This window comes from Micropterus dolomieu, linkage group LG18, assembly GCF_021292245.1.
Source record: "Micropterus dolomieu isolate WLL.071019.BEF.003 ecotype Adirondacks linkage group LG18, ASM2129224v1, whole genome shotgun sequence".
NCBI lineage: Eukaryota > Metazoa > Chordata > Actinopteri > Centrarchiformes > Centrarchidae > Micropterus > Micropterus dolomieu.
Window position 1 is genome coordinate 3,937,540 of NC_060167.1, and position 17,515 is coordinate 3,955,054.

A 17,515-nucleotide genomic window follows, 5' to 3' on the forward strand; every position below is an offset into this window, starting at 1 on the left:
GCAGCTTCAGACATTTCTGGGGGGAATGGCTCACATGAGGGAGGAGGATGTCTTCCCTGTTAATCACATCACTGAGATTGCAATGACAACAAGCTCAGTCCAATGATGCTGTGACACACCAGAGTACAGGCCTAGCTGTAACGCTCATTCCCGAATTCCTCACTCCTGATGAGACAAAACCGCCACTCGTCAGTGAAGAGCACATTTTCATCCTGTCTGGTCCAGCGAAGGTGGATTTGTGCCCATAGGTGACGACGTTGCCAGTGATGTCTGTAGACTGTATACAACAGGCCTCAGCCTATCGCAGACAGTCTGAGCACTGATGGAGGGATTGTTGTTGCCATCCTGTACCTGTCCAGCAGGTGTGATGTTCGGATGTACCGACACTGCGCAGCTGTTGTTTCACGTCGAGGACGATCAGCTGTCCTTCCTGTGTCCCTGGCAAAAAGGCAAGCATGTTTTTAGAAAATCAATCTTGTTTTAAGAAGATATAACTTACCTTTTCTTAATAAAATATTACAGCTGATAGTGAGCTAGATTAAACTAGTAACAAGTTACAACAATGGTTTGCATGATTGATATCTGGACACAGAAACAAAATTATTTTCCTTATTAAGACTATTTGCACAACTTCTCAATTTAAGAACACTGCAAAAAACGGCCCTTCTAGACAAAAGCCAAATATTTTTAAATGGGCTAAGTCATATTTGCTTGGACATAAACATCTGAAAAAACTGTATACTGTGACCTTAAAATTAGCACGTCGTGACTACATACAACTAGCTAATAGACTGATTATCACAGATTGATAAATCTACAACATTGATGTTAGTTCATTTCAGTCAGTAGACACATTTAAGTATTTAGTCTTTAAATATGAGATCCAGTTTTTTTAATGTTATTTCAAGAGAAATATATTTTCTAATATTCGGGCCAAGTCAAATATTCCTAGTTTTAATTTTAGTGCATAAACAGTTTAACAATAATCAACTAACCAGGTTAACTTAAAGTCCAAAAACATTTGCACATTGAAGGATTTTTCAATAAGGGAAACAGAGTTAATGTATTTTTAAGAAATGTTTACAAGCTCATTGAGCTTTTAATAAGACATTCTTTATGTCTTAAAACACGTCTGTACTGGATCTTTGATTATTCTGTTACTTTCAATTTAGACATTCTGCCTGCAGTTCAACACGTGTCTGAAACAGTTCCAGACGTCACAAGTGAATCCAGGATCTGTGACTGTTCTTCTCTGGACCTCCATGATGCCATCAGACCTGGTTTCAGTGTTAAATAAATATCTGCAAAGTCTTAATACAGAAATCCAGGATTTCCAAACCTTTCCATGTCAGATTAAAACCCTTCAGAGCAGTGTAGCTCAGCCCGGGAACCTCTGGGGAATGAATCATCACGTTGGGGATCACAGTACAGGATTATTTCTATTATACTGATGTTTCCTGAACGTTGCTTTCTTCCTACTGAAATACTGAATACTACTCGGTCTCTGTGTCCTCCAGTCAGCTGGAAGAACTCCTTTGGTTAAACTTTACATCACACTGAGTCTGCAGCCTGTCAGAGGTTCTGAGTAAATGTTGGTTTGTTTGCTTCGATCAGCTGCTGCTCAGATCTGAACTCTGGCTGATAGTCACTGACTCCTTAATCAGTCATTAATTGTTCTTATGTGTAATAAATCAGACAGCAGTGGTGAGTCAACCTCCACGCTGGTATACAATTTAGAAATTAATATCTAACTCTGATTATTGACTGTTATGTTGTAGCTGTTTCTCTAAGTTTGTTGTAGTGTCGCCCTCTAGTGTCTTAAACCTTAATGATCTATATTGTCTGTTTCAGTAGACCTCATGAGATGTGTGTTCCTGTCTGGGGATGTTGCACGCCCAGGCAGCTCTTGAGGGGGCTTAACACTCCGTGTTACCAAGGAGACGGCCCGTTTCAGTGGCTACGGAACGCCATCTGTGGCTCAACCTCTCGGGCATCCAGGGGAAGGAGAAGGCTTTTCTCCTGGAAATGCCCCTCTCTCCTACTGGCCTGTTTGGTGAGTCAGTGGATGCTGTCGTCAGCAGGTTTCAGCACACCAAAGGCAGGGAGAGGCGTTTGAGCCGGTCCAGGACATCGACGGCTGAAGAGAGACGAGCTCCGCCCTCGGCTAGCTCCTACCACCGGAGCCAGAAGCAAAGCATCCCTTCCCGTAGTCCCTCTTGTCGGGTCGGAAATAAGGACCGGACGGGCCAGTGGAAGACCTGGTCCCTACCCTAACCAACGTATTAAACTAAAATTAGTTTTCTTCTTTAGTCAAAAACTGCGTAGTCAAAGACTTCACTGGAGAGGGTCAAGAGTTGGTGCAAAAGAGTTTATTCCAATAAAGGACAGATAAACCCGAGTAACATCCCTGCAGGTCTCAGGATGGAATGAGTTGGTGGTCAGCGAACATCGCCTTATATTCACCTTAAACTCCACCTTATCTCCTCCTCCCAGGTGGGCGTTACACCTTAACTCCACCTACAGTGTTCGCTGACCACGCCTCCCCTTTGGTGAATTTCTTATCATCTGCTGCAATCTAGTGGCCGTTTTTATGTACTGTTTTACCAAATTAACCCTTTCACTAATGTCACAATTTCCATTTTTTAGCTATTATTATGTGTAATTATTGTTACAATTTATCCTTATTTATATTTTTGACATTACTGGACTAGAAATTCACCAATATGTTTCAACTTCAGTCTCACCGTATTGTTTTTAAAGTCATACAGGCATAATTTGACACCATTAAAACTCAAACACTTACAATTTTTTTATCTTACGATTTTTTAAAAGAGTTAATAAGGAATAACATATTTTAATACATGCATAACATGATTCAATAATGAACTACATGATTCAACAATGCCAACCATGAGGGTGCTGTGTCTCATACAAAGTTTTAGTTTCGGCAGTGCAAAGCTTGGTTTCATGCAGTACCGGGCCGTACCTTGCCATACCAGGCGCCATTAATCACAATGTGTCATGATCTCATTCTTGGCGTACGTCAATTACAGCAGGTGCCTTACTACCATTGTGTATGTTACAGTTGGCTAGGTTTTGCCTGCGCGGCCTGAGCAGCTGCTCTACTCATGTTGGTACACTTCCAATCATCTACACTGTAATGCACTGGTAAATGGGACCTACTATTCCGTGATTACTGGTTCGACACGAACTGTAGGTAGCACAGTACTGAGTTCAGTACGTGGATCCTCCAACTTGACTTGTGTTGTGTAGCATTTTGGTAATCTAATAAGTGAAGTAGTGCTTTTAAATCATGGGGTGTCACTGAAACTTAAGTTTCAAGGCCATGTTAGCATCGTGATGTGAAGTGTGGATTAGGTGACAATAAAAGTACCACCCATGATTTTTGGTTCAACACATGTCTGCATACGGATCCAAACAGCACTTTTATCTAAATATGATGAGAAATAAACAAAAATATAATTCATGCATGTCCTCATTCTGGTCAAGGGGAATCATTGAAATGTCTAGCCCACCCGAGACTCAGCAGTTCAACATGTGTACTTGACACATGGATCCAGAACCTTACATAGACATGTGTGTAATAGTTACTTTGGCGTGTGCTGTTTTTTGGCTAACATAAGTTAAGCAAGCTCAAAACTTGTCACTCCTGTGCATGAAACGATTATGTGCGTGAGCTGTTTTTTTGCTATAATGTGTTTCGCAAGCATAAAATTATGTAATTGGTGAAAATTTGCAAAGTTAATACTTAGTGACAGGCATATAACAAGTAAATATATAAAACTAAGTGATAAGACTTACAAATGCCCATCCCTAGAGGAGTAGTTACTTCATTTGGACGATGTACATTGCTGCTTCCAATTGCTCACAGCGTTTCTCCAGTTGTTCACAGCGACATTGTAGTGCGTGATAACATTCCCTCAAGAATAGTAGGTCATGCTGCTTGCTGGGCGCTCTGCGAAGTTGTTCCGTCTGCTGACGGAGTCGTCTTGCTATGCGGCCCAAAGCACGACGCCTCTCTGGCAATTTTTGCAGGTTGCATCCCACACAAGAGTTGATTGATCACTAATCAGGATCCCCATCAGTGGCGACAGGGGAAATGTCCCCTGGTACAGGCTCAGCAGGTGCTTGTTGTGTTGTAGATGTAGCAAGGGAATAGGCCTGAATTTGTGCACTTCGTCGCAGGGATTGTTTGTCCTCCGGGGGGTCATCTGGAACTGCTGGCTGCTCTGTGAGTGGTGAGTCATCATTGCGTGGCTGTTGATGAGAATGAACCACGGCAGATGTCCCTGGCACTCGCATAGGATCTTGTGGTCTTGGATCAGGCATGGTTGGACTATATTGATGTATTGAGTCTGTAGAGTATCCATCAGTGAAGCTCATGTCTGAGGAGTGTGAGGAGACCGAGCGTGGGCGTGAGCCATTGGGGGTGCGAGGTCCTTGCTGTTCCATAAACCCCAGTGCTGCTTGTCCTGCCGCCAGGTCGGCTAGTGGTGCTGATGGATCATATGGATCCGATCTCTGTGCGTATGAATGCCATGAGCCTCTGTACACTGGGTAGAGTACTTGGTACTGCACACCAATCAGGGGGTGGAGGTTCTTGTGCGTCAAGGAACTGAAGCGATCTCTCAGAGTTAATGCACAGCCACACTATTGCAAGTGTCTTTGGTGTCCACCACCTGCGTATCACCTCTTTCCACGGCACTTCAGGAAACTCGTCCTGCACTTGTGCCAAATTAATGAATTTTGTCAACTGCCACAGTTTTTGATTTATCTCTTGTTCAGTTTGCCATTGCTCTACAACATCCTCATCCTTACATGTTCCTTCCAACCAAAAATGTGTTGTTATTCCTTGTGTTCCTATATCCCCTTCCTGTGTGTAGTGTTCTGGCAGAAATAGCTCGTCTTCACTGCTATTTCCTTCTTACATAAACTTATCTTTTCTTCAACGGTATTTAACAAGCAGTACTGCGGTTTCAGGACCCTTGATGGTATTTTGCAAAATTTTAATTGCTGAATAACTTTTTTCACACTAGTCAATCAAATCAAAACAGAAGTTTTACAATAGTTATCTTACACATTTCTCTACTATCAGACACTCAATTTTAATTTTACATCGATTATACATTTTTAAATATTGACATTATTTGTTCTCCATACATTTTACCCTTTTCACTTTACCTATTCTATTTTAGTAGTATTTACATGCACGTACGTTTCTGACTCCTATCTCCTGCCGGCCTCTGACTTAATGTACACTACCTAGGTTTTCAAATGGACTTGTCTGATGCACTTCCTCAACACAGACTTAATTTACACTGCCTAGGTTTATTTTCAAATTGACTGGTCTGATGCACTTCCTCAACACAGACTTAATTTACACTACCTAGGTTTTCTTCCAAATTGGCTGGTCTGAAGCACTTCCTCAACACAGACGCAGTTTACACACAAATAGCCTCTCAATACACTTCCTCGACATGATGATTCAATAATCCTCCTCGCAGGGGCGTCACTCCAGGATTGTGTGACGCAGCTGGCTGGGCCACCCCTCACACTTTCATCTGGTTTTACAGTCTGGACCTTCCTTCTGCACCCGGCACCCGTGCGCTCTCCTCCTAGTCGTGCCGTCAGGTTCTGCACGCTGGGGGCAGGTGGGGTTTCCCATAGTGGGGAATGTCTCGGGTTACGTATGTAACCCTTTTTCCCCGAGAAGGGGATGAGGATTAAAGTGTGATTAACAGAAAAACACAGAGGAACAGAAAAGCACAGTATCAGGCTCAGTTGCTCCTCCCAACAAACATTTGTAACTTCGACCAAAATTTTGGAAACTTTTTGAAAAAATGTAAGATCAAAGAAACCTTATCTGTCTGATTAATGTAGCGCACTAAAAAGTACATTTCCCTCTGAAGTATAAAGTAACATAAATTGCAAATACTCAAGTGAGTAGGCCTACAAGTTCATCTTAGTAGTCGTCAGTGTCTCGACCCTGAATATGAGATCTGAACATGGTTGTTGACCAGAAATTTATAATTTATTTAATTTATGAAACAAAAGGTTTATTTACTTTAAAAGGCTTAGCAGTTACAAGAGGTATTAAAAATGTTTGTCCTTCCTACTAACATAATTCAATTCAATTTTATTTATATAGCGCCAACAGTTATCTCTGAGCGTTTTTCATAAAAGAGCAGGTCTAGACCGTACTCTGATTTACAGAAACCCAACAATTCCCATCAAGAGCAAACACCAGGTGACAGAGGCAAGGAAAAACTTCCTTTTAAGAGGCAGAAACCTTGAGCAGAACCATGGCTCAGGGTGGGCGGCCAGTAAAGATAATGTTGGCACTGACTGAATGAATAATGGTACAGAGGATGGGGTCAGATTATTAGAAACACCTCTGAATATAATGGAGTCCAGTACACAGTCAATAATCAGAAAAGTAAACTTAATTGCAGACCGGCTGTGTTGGATTGTAACAGATTGTACAGGTGTACCTAATAAAGTGGCCACTGAGTGTATGTTAAACCTTAAGTTTTACTCTCCTAGTTGGGAAGGATGAAGACATCTGCACAAGTTGAAAATGTTTCAAACTGAGTGAAAGATTGACACTTACACTGAGACTCTACTACCCTTACTGCAATGCAACAGGTATTAATGACACGTTTACACTGTCCAGTTAAAGCTGCACTTCCAAAGCCTACATGTGCCTCCATTACCAGGAACTATCACTGTATATATTTAGAGATAAAGTCTGGTCCTAGTTCTTAGTTTCAGTTCTGTTTGTAGTTAATAACAAATTATTAATGACTAAATAACATTTTATTGGAATTTTCCATAATACAATATAGAAAACAGTAAAAAAAAAACAGGGCATTTTTAAAGAAAATAATACTGCTGTATCTCTAACAAAACACATCTTAGAGAGAGAGGTTACATTGACTACATGAAGAGGTGGTGTAAGACACACACCTCTGGTGTGAGAGACACAGGTTCAAATCCACTGTGAGACACCAATGTGTCCCTGAGCAAGACACTTAACCCCTAGTTGCTCCAGAGGCGTACCACCTCTGACATATATAGCAATTGTAAGTTGCTTTGGATAATAGCGTCAGCTATATGAATAAATGTAATGAAGATAAAATTGTACACACATTCTGTGCAAATTCTGTACTTTTTGAATATTGACGCGTGTGCACAACTTAGGTTGGATTAGTTGATGCCTGGCATTCCTAGAACAAGACTGGATCCTGATCCTGCTAAGGCCTTCCTCCCAAACCTCATCCCCAATCTGCATTACCAGTTCTGCCTCCCTGGCAAGTGTTTTGGCACAATTTACCTGTTCAGAAAAGACATTTACAAATTGTGAGTCTGACCAGTGTTTTGTTTCCAGGTGAGCCCAACAAAAGCAAAAGCTGTCTTTCTTAAGGGAGAGACTCCACGTTTGGTATACTCTGGCAGACATAATTTCTAACCTGCAAATAACAGAAAAAATGTTTTGTGGGAAGAGATAACATTTTTTAACTAAGTAAATGAGGCGAATTGCTCGTTAATTGCTTGTAAATCGCGTCTGCAGTGTCATTTCGGCCACTTTATAAAGCAAAGCCCGCTGCTGATGGAGAAAGTTAACAGGGCTGACAAATACAGGGAGAGAGAAAAAGAAAGACGTAGGCCAAGCCGCTGTGTTTACAGCAGAAGTGTATGTGCGTGCTTGTGTGGGGATATTAGAACAGAGGCAAAGAGAGCAGATTCAAGTAGGCTAGTGAGTAAACATTAAAATAAGGTGGAGAATGAAGTAGAATTAAAATGGTAAAATAAGAAATGATCTAAGCTACTAGAAATAATCATTCTGTGGGAAACGCTGAATATATAAATAAATTGATTCACATGACGACGGTGCATAAGATGAGTTTTATCACTTGCACAAGTTTACTATGGGTTTAATAATAAGCCTAATAATCAGGTTGCAATTTGTGTAAAAAACACATTTTTGTTTTTCATGAAAAACATTTTTCTGCAATGCATCCCATACTTAATCAGAATCAGAATCAGGTTTATTGCCAGGTACATTTTCACATACGAGGAATTTGCCTTGGTATAAATTGATGCTTTACAGTATACATGAACATAAATATAAATATATAAAAAGTAAAAAAAAAAGAGCATAAAATTTCTAAAATCTGCGATCATCTCCACTGTCTTCTGAGCATTGAGCTCTAGACTGTTCTGGCTGCACCAAGTCACCAGATGGTCGATCTCCCACCTGTGTTCATGACCTAGGATGTTGCTGGAATCAGTCCAGCCAGAGACCCCTGGTCTTATCAGTGCTGGTAGAAAGGATGCTATTGTAGGCCTCGCAGAGACCGGGAAGAGGGTGGTAGAGGTAGGAAGAAAACAGTGACACACAAATGTTCGGTTTGTGATTAACTCTGCAGTAGAGAAAGACAACAGCAGACAAACAGACAGAGAACACAAAGACTCTACAACATGCTCAGATGGATAGCCTGTTTTAACTGTATCTGTAAATTAGTTATAAACATGTGCTCTAATAAACTATTGAGCATTGGGTGCCAGTCACTTACATTAAATGTTACAAATATGTTATACAGTAGTCCTAATGCATATATTTTTTCACTATCTGTACACAAAGTAGTGAATGTGTGTTCATTCCATATTAAATTAATGACCAAGTTATTTCAAGTGTGGACAGAAGCTCCGGAATAACATGTCTACCCTGCAGCGTCAGTAAGCGTCAACTCAAATGAGTTACTGAGCTCCCCCCTAACCACAGGCTAATCATTTGGCACTGAACTTTGCATTTTATTAATTTCTATTGATCAAATTAAATCTGAAAACCTTTTCACTCAATTAAATGAAATGAAAACAAAAAAAACCAACAAAAAACAAACCCTGCTGGTATTTGCATATAGTCAGATTTGGGCAAGTAGACATAAAGCGCTTTGAGTAGTCGGAAAGACGAGAAAGGCACTATACAAAATACAGACAATTTACCATCATCATGATTATTTTGGTCAGTATTGAAGTCATGGTTATTTAACACAATTAATGATTGACTTTTAGAAAAAACATGCATTTATAAAACATTTAAAATTTAATGCTTCATTATTTTTAAATGATTGTGCATTACCCCAAACTCCCACAAATAAGAAATAGTAATCCAACATTAACTTTCAAAAGCATCTACACAGACGATTATTACTGTTGCAGAACGCACTTAAGCTGTGGAAAAGTGAAGGTGATGCATTTTGATGGTGTGGATTGCAAAATGGAGGAAGAGAGAGAGAGAATAGAGAAGGACGAAGAAGAGACAGGCCAGAGAAAAAGACAAAGTGTCCAAAGAATGGGAATATTTCAAGCTAAAATACAAGATATAATCTGTAGAATACTTGATTACCTGTTACTTAACATAACGCTGAAATTCAACCGCGGTGTTCTGTCAGGAGATGCAGCGACTTCAACGACCAGTAAATAAGAAAAGTATAAATCAGGTATTATGTTAGAAGAAGCAGTGGACATTTTACAAACATGGAAGAGGTAACACAACACTGAACACACCTGGTTTAGCACAAGTATAAATAATATTTAATATGGAAAATTCCGCTAGTCTTATATCTGTAGTGTAAAATGCTGTAGGCTAAAGCTAATAATGGTGACAAAGTTTTAGCAGTTATGACCCGTCATCAGCCTGGCTGGGAGGGAGTTTCAGGCTGTTGGCAACGGCGGCGGCCGCAGCTGTAAAGGAAAGTGTGCGCTGGATTTATAATAACCTAAAATACAAAATTTGTGTTATAGTGAAATGGCATGCGGCACAATAATCATTTTATCTTAATTTGTTTTTATAATCGGAACTGAGATTAAATCTGTTTCAATACAAATGCCTACTAGACATAACGTTCAATTATGGGATCCACAAGTATGCTACTGGTATCGATAAGCTCGGACCTTATTGACTTTTTTAGATTTTGAGTCCTTGTAGAAGCAGGTCTTGATAATACACTGAAGGGGCCTTAATACTGATGCAGGCTTTTTGTCTTGGCTGAAGATTTGGAAATTCACAGGTGTAGACTTCACGGTCAGACACTGTCATTTTTTTGATCTTGATGGAGGCGTTGCTGGACTTCAGTTTATTTGGAAAATGTGAGACGCGACCTTTTAACTAATCTTGAACTGAAACATTGCCGTTATCATACATGAATATGTCCTGATCATCTTTCATCCACTTCTGTGAAAGTGTGCCATTGAGAATCATTCTCAATGTTCTTCATGGGGCTGAAGGAACAGCAAAAAGTAGCGTCACAGTCTTCTTCCACGCTGATGAACCTTGGTCCTGGAAGATAAAAACATGTTTTAATCAGTATGTTTACAATTAATCAAAGTAAAGACAGAGATATAGAAGTCTGTTATTAGAACAACATATCAACTCATAAAGAAAACGTGTTTTGACCCTGCTTTGTCCTTCAGATTGCATATTTTGCAACTTAAATTATAAAACAAGCTGAACATGAACTTTCAGGGAATTAAAAGTCTTTGTCAGTATAAGGCAACACAGTTCAACAGCACCACAAACTACAGCCTCCAACATGATGTCGAACCAAAACCTTTCTGAACATTATAACCTTCATGGAGAAGGATTTATTGCAGGACTGTTGTAATAGACTGCCTATTCGCTAGCTGTACCTAATAAACTGGACACTAAGGGCCAGATTTACTAAACGTTTTTATGAGTACAAACATGTGCAAACTGGATATCACCAGCAAATTAACACGTAAGCTGATCTACTAACGGTGTGCACGCAGAATGACGTCTTCCAAAAGTGCAAGATAGCACCTGTTGTTCATTTAGTACTTTTGCCTTAATGAATATGCAATTTGGGGCGTTTCAGTTTTATTATGCAAAGTAATGGGAGGGTAACATGCAAATACATTTATTTAGTACACCCACTGTGATCTAACAAGGCTAAAAACAATTTCATGTGAGTGCAACAGCATCTGTATTTAATACGTTTGATACGATGGCTGCTGTTATTGCTGCCAGAAGGAGACACAGCCGTAATGAAAGAACACATAGAGAAATTAACATTAGATATTATTCTATATAATATATAGAAATGCAATTATTTTGTTTTATTTATTCGATGAATAACGCGTAAAATTCATCCAGCCAGAGGGAACGATCACCATTGTAGGTATCGGAGAGGGAGTGGGGCGTTGAGGCGTACAAGGACAGGAACAGGAGATCGCGGAGCGACCGGGCACGGTGCAAACAGTTGGTGATAGTTCCCTCTGGCTGGATGAAGCACAACGAAGAGTGAAGTGTTAATTTGATAGTATACTCGTCAATAATCACCATAATCAACCATTTATGAATTACAACTTTTGGAAAGTTTGCTGTAGCACGTCAAACTTGGGAATTTCGGTAGGTTGTAGTCGTTACTCGCACTATGTGATCGAAAATCTTTTTTTTTTTAAATCAGTATCTATTTCCATTGTTATAGACTGAATGGATCAAATACTGAAATGAGTCATTTTGCAGGTTTGTGATGCTCAAAAAATGTATCCACTTTTTAACAGCTGCTTGTTTGGCCACTAGAAAAACTGGCATCAAAGAACAGAGCACTTCCTGGGGGCTCGAAGGAAATATGATGCTACCAGACCAACCAATGACAGTTCATGTTCAAGTAAAGCAGACTGTCTGAACTCAAGTGGGTGACACAGTTGGCTTTCAGAGGTTTTATACATCCAAAAAAGGATGTGAAAAGTCTGCTGTACGTCAAGTTTACATCAAAATGTGGCATAAATTTTAACTGAATATCAAGAAAATCTGCAAAATAACATGTTTATATCTACTATTGTTATGTGACTATTAAAAGTTAAGGTGGTCTCTTTCTCACTGTGATGTTGAAGCTTTCCTACCTGCAGGTAGGAAAACATGCAAATACCAACAGAATGATTAATGCCTGAGAAGATAAAACAACTGTCGAGACTCTAAACATGAGACACATGTAAAGAACTTGTGTTGTCTGCTCATCGTGAATTTGTTTATACAATATATTATTTAAACTTACCTCTCAGATAGTGTAGTGCCCATTTCCGGACTAAAGATACAGCTAGAACACCAACCAAAACAGTGCAGAGAACAGCAACAACCCATTCAGTGGAATACTCTTGGGGGAACTCTGAAACAGATGATAAAAAGTGAATGTAACAGTCAGAACGCAGCTGCACATCATTAACAGCAGGTTGAACATCACAGCCGACACAAAGAACATCTAAAGGTGTGCACGCTCCTGAAATCTAGAAGCTAAAACTGTCAGCAGATCCAAACAGCACTGGGATGAGTCTCAGCAGGAACAGTGATGTTAGCATTGATCTTATGGCCAGTCGCCTCCTGCTGGGCTCCACAGCTAAGAGGTTGGTTCTGGTTCTGGTCTCAGTAGTGAGGAGGGTAATGTCGTAGCATCGTCCTCTTTCTGAGACGTGCTGCTCATCAGTAGGAAGAAGGTTTGAATCTCTGTCCTGCTATTTCAATTTATACTGAAAGAGGCTGTATATTAACTTATTGGGAGAAAACTGGTATTTTTACATAAAGTCAGATGTTAAACACCCCCATTTCGCCAAAATGGTTTGATCCTCGTTTTGCTGCGAAGCTTCGACTGTGAGATTGACAGTGGAATCAGGCTCCGCCCATTGAAGCAATGAGTCTTCGACTACTTGGGGGCAGCCACACCACATTCAGGGAACTCAAATATCACAGTCAGCAGCAGCAAGCACTCACCTGAAACTAATGCAGTCTGACAGTCCTGCAATAAATCTCCTTCATCAAGGTTTAAATGTTCAGTTTGTGTTCAAACTATTTCAGAGACGCGTTTCTGTTATTTAGCCTGCACTCACTGATATACATGGGGTGGAGAAAAAAATAGAAACAGCCGTCAGTATCAGAGGAGATTTATTGCAGGACTGTTGTATTGGACTACATTAGGTTTGGCTAGGTGTTCCTAATAAACTGGACAATTAGTGTAAAGTTCAGTGTGTAAATGTATTTTAAGAAAGAAATAGAAGCATACAGGCTTGCCCCAAATAATGTCAATAACACAAATAAAAAGTCACATTATATAGCTAATAGATATTCACATTTACAGCTTTAGTTCAGTGAACTTGTGTTTCTGTCCATTTTTCGCTCAGCTAGGATCTTTAAGAACTACAAGCAGCCTGATAATATTTGGTAGATGGACATTATTTGTACAGCACTTTTGCTCCGAATTCATCCATTCACACACAAACTCACTCACAGACGTTAGCGAGCAACCATGCAAGGTGCTGGTCTGACGATCGGAGGTTTAATTTAATCAGGTCCATTTTTTATTTTCTGCTCTGTGGAATGAAATGACTCTACGCTGACGACAGAGCAAGAGTTAAAATCAGATGGATAAAATAATCTGAATATTAAAATACAAGTAACGTATAGCAGAGTGCAAGAAGTCGTTATTTTCCTCAATGACAATAACAACAGTATTATTGCATTTAGTCAATCATTTGTTCTCTAAAAAGCTGAACAAGAGTGGAACTTAGAAACACCATATATCAGGGTATAATTAACAGAAAGAGTGATTAATAATCAGTTCTGTCAGAATTAAAGGCCACTCGCTCTCTTCTGGTTCACCTCGTTAACTCCATCACTGTCTGTTGATCTACTATCTGTCTAATCACAACCCTAATCCTAAACTTAACCTGACACTCATTTTAGCTTTAACCTTAAAACCAGGTTCTAACCTTCAAAAAGCCTCCAATAAGTGAGAACCTGCCAACATGTCCTCACATTCATACAGTCTGGTCTAGACTCAAACTGGTTCTCACAAAATAGAAATACAACACACACACTTCAGCAGCCAAATTCACAGCACATAAAGCTAGTTAAGTTTCTGGTTCATGTAGCTGCACTGAATCACTGGGGTCTTTAAATCATTGAACCTGCAGGAAGGAAAACAAAGTTAAATTGAAGAAACCCCTCCTGCCTTGATCCTACCCTGGTGTAAATACCAACAGAATGCTTAATGTCTGAGAAAATAAAACAACTGTCAAGACTAAACTTGAGACACATGTAAATAACGTTGTGTTGTCTGCTCATCGTGAATATGTTGATACAATACATAATTTAAACTTACCTCTCTGATAACCCCATAATAGAAGAAGAGCTAGAACGCCAACAGCAAGAACAACAAGGTCAACAGCAACATCCAGTCCAGTGGGGGACTCAGTGTAGGACCCTGAAACAGATGATAAAAAGTGAATGTAACAGTCAGAACGTAGCTGCACATCATAAACAGCAGGTTGAACATCACAGCCGACACAAAGAACATCTAAAGGTGTGCACGCTCCTGAAATCTAGAAGCTAAAACTGTCAGCAGATCCAAACAGCACTGGGATGAGTCTCAGCAGGAACAGTGATGTTAGCATTGATCTTATGGCCAATCGCCTCCTGCTGGGCTCCACAGCTAAGAGGTTGGTTCTGGTTCTGGTCTCAGTAGTGAGGAGGGTAATGTCGTAGCATCGTCCTCTTTCTGAGACGTGCTGCTCATCAGTAGGAAGAAGATTTGAATCTCTGTCCTGCTATTTCAATTTATACTGAAAGAGGCTGTATATTAACTTATTGGGAGAAACAGAGGCTAAACAGGTGGGGGTCGCGTTAGCCACAGAGCTAAACGGGTGTTTCGGAATGGTTTGTATGTGTTAGCTTGCGCTAAACGATACGTTAGCTTGCGCTAAACTGGTATGGATTGGGGTGTCTGTTAGTTTAGGCTAAACGGATATACCCTAATTCCCTCCCGCTATTCTTCTTCTTCTTGTTTCCGGTAGACTAGACGCAACTGTGGCGTATTGCTGTCCTCCTCTGTTCGTTATTCACATCTTAATGCTAATTGCCTATATCTTTTTGTATAAACCAGTTTTATGTACTGTAGGTACTCGATCAGTTATCACTATCTAAGTTAACTAGAGTGCGTATGCTTAATGTAGTTTCTCCAATTGCTCCCAGGTCTCTAAACAATTTCCTCCTTTGGAAAGAGTATTTTCTACAAAGAACTAATACATGCATCACTGTTTCCTTATCTCCACACTCACATGTTCCATCAGGGTGTTTACCAATCAGAGCCAGCCCACTCCTCAGCCCACAGTGCCCAAATCTCAGTCTGGATAGAACTGCTGCTTCTCTTCTCTTACCTCTAAAAGCACATTTTCCTTTCTCTACAGTTCCTTCTACTGAATAATATGTTTTCCCCATTCTTTCCTTTTCCCATGATTTCTGCCACATTTCATTCACTGACCTATTTATTATTTCTGTGTAATCTGGTAACCCATATTGTAAATTAATTTGAACTCTTTCCTCCAGCACTGCCTTCTTTGCCACCACATCTGCTTCCTCATTACCCTCCACACCCATGTGCGCCGGTACCCACACAAACCCCACCTCATACCCTGCTTTGTGAATTCTATACAACACCTGAATAATTTCCACAAGTAAATCGGGTCTAGATTTCATTTTCATATCTTTAATTGTAATCAGAGTTGCTGCTGAGTCGCTACATATAACTGAATATTCCTGTTTATTATCTTCGACCCACTTTAATGCCCATAGGACTGCCACCAGCTCTGCTGTGAATACCGACATATGATCTGGAATCCTGTCTCTGGGATGCTTACACCAAAAGCCACTTTACCGCTCTCAGGATCCTTTGAGCCATCAGTATAGATTTGTAAGTGGCCTCCCCATATTTGACACATCCGGGCTTTTATCTCCTTCACTACAGCCTCTGACATATTTCTTTTGCTTGTTTCCATAAAATGTAAGTCAACATTGGGATCTGGGATCAACCATGAAGGTATATCTGGACGACATATTGGTGGACATACATTCAAATTCATAATACCAATTTCCTCTGCCATAGAATAGAGTTTTTCTGTGAAGTTTGTTTTGATCCTTCTTGCTGTTCCCATGAACTCCCAATGTTGACTCAACAGGGTTTTTGTTGGTAGTTTTCCATCCTGTCCTTTTAGTTTCATTATATACTTCAAACCAATTTTATGTCTTCTTATTTCTAATGGCATCTCCCCTGTTTCTATTAATAGTGCCGGAATTGGGGTTGTGCGAAACGCCCCACTGCACACTCTAAGGGCTTTTGCTTGGACTGTGTCAAGGGTAATCACTGAAGGGGCTGCTGATCCATATACCACACGGCCATAATCCATAGTTGATCTTATCATTGCTCTGTATATCGTCATCATAGATTCACTGTCAGCTCCCCAATCGGCCCCTGCCACACACCTTAGGACATTAATTATTTTCCCACATTTCAAGGAAACCATCTCAGTATGCTTCGTCCATGTCATCCTTTCATCTAACCACATTCCTAAACATTTTAAATGTTTCACTCTTTCAATAGTCCAATTATAAATCTGTAACATCTGTGTAGGCATTTTCTTTTTATGTCCAAATATCATGCATTTCGTTTTTTCTGTAGATATTTTAAAGCCCCAGTCATCAGCCCATTCAGTTACTTTGTCCAATGCAGTTTGCATTTGACCATAAATATAGGAGATGTTCCTCCCTTGCTTCCAGATGGCAGCATCATCTGCAAACAATGAGAACTTGAATTCTTACCTCACATGATCGTCCTTGTCTTAATCCACTCTGGTATTCCACAAAAACCTCCAGTTTATCCACTAGCTGAACAAGAACTTAGAAACACCATATATCAGGGTATAATTAACAGAATGACTGATTAATAATCAGTTCTGTCAGAATTAAAGGCCACTCGCTCTCTTCTGGTTCACCTCGTTAACTCCATCACTGTCTGTTGATCTACTATCTGTCTAACCACAACCCTAATCCTAAACTTAACCTGACACTCATTTTAGCTTTAACCTTAAAACCAGGTTCTAACCTTCAAAAAGCCTCCAATAAGTGAGAACCTGCCAACATGTCCTCACATTCATACAGTCTGGTCTAGACTCAAACTGGTTCTCACAAAATAGAAATACAACACACACACTTCAGCAGCCAAATTCACAGCACATAAAGCTAGTTAAGTTTCTGGTTCATGTAGCTGCACTGAATCACTGGGGTCTTTAAATCATTGAACCTGCAGGAAGGAAAACAAAGTTAAATTGAAGAAACCCCTCCTGCCTTGATCCTACCCTGGTGTAAATACCAACAGAATGCTTAATGTCTGAGAAAATAAAACAACTGTCAAGACTAAACTTGAGACACATGTAAATAACGTTGTGTTGTCTGCTCATCGTGAATATGTTGATACAATACATAATTTAAACTTACCTCTCTGATAACCCCATAATAGAAGAAGAGCTAGAACGCCAACAGCAAGAACAACAAGGTCAACAGCAACATCCAGTCCAGTGGGGGACTCAGTGTAGGACCCTGAAACAGATGATAAAAAGTGAATGTAACAGTCAGAACGTAGCTGCA

The 17,515-nt window shown here is 40.0% G+C and overlaps 2 protein-coding genes across 6 annotated transcripts in view; both read right to left on the reverse strand.

Annotated features, from left to right (window-relative positions):
• The window catches only part of LOC123987296 (butyrophilin-like protein 1), a 208,732-nt gene that overhangs the window by 67,836 nt on the left and 123,381 nt on the right, over nt 1-17,515 (reverse strand). The window lies entirely within an intron of this gene.
• The window catches only part of LOC123987298, a 23,596-nt gene continuing 15,185 nt past the window's right edge, over nt 9,105-17,515 (reverse strand). For 3 of the 4 annotated variants that reach the window (XM_046076053.1, XM_046076051.1, XM_046076052.1), the window contains 4 exons: nt 17,366-17,467; nt 14,199-14,300; nt 12,102-12,212; nt 9,105-10,363 (listed from right to left, as the gene is read on the reverse strand). In XM_046076053.1, coding sequence (XP_045932009.1) covers nt 10,242-10,363; nt 12,102-12,212; nt 14,199-14,300; nt 17,366-17,467 — 437 coding nt within the window. In that variant the 3' untranslated portion in view covers nt 9,105-10,241. The remainder of the gene's footprint in view (nt 10,364-12,101; nt 12,213-14,198; nt 14,301-17,365; nt 17,468-17,515) is intronic. The other variant, XM_046076054.1, reaches the window with a different exon arrangement.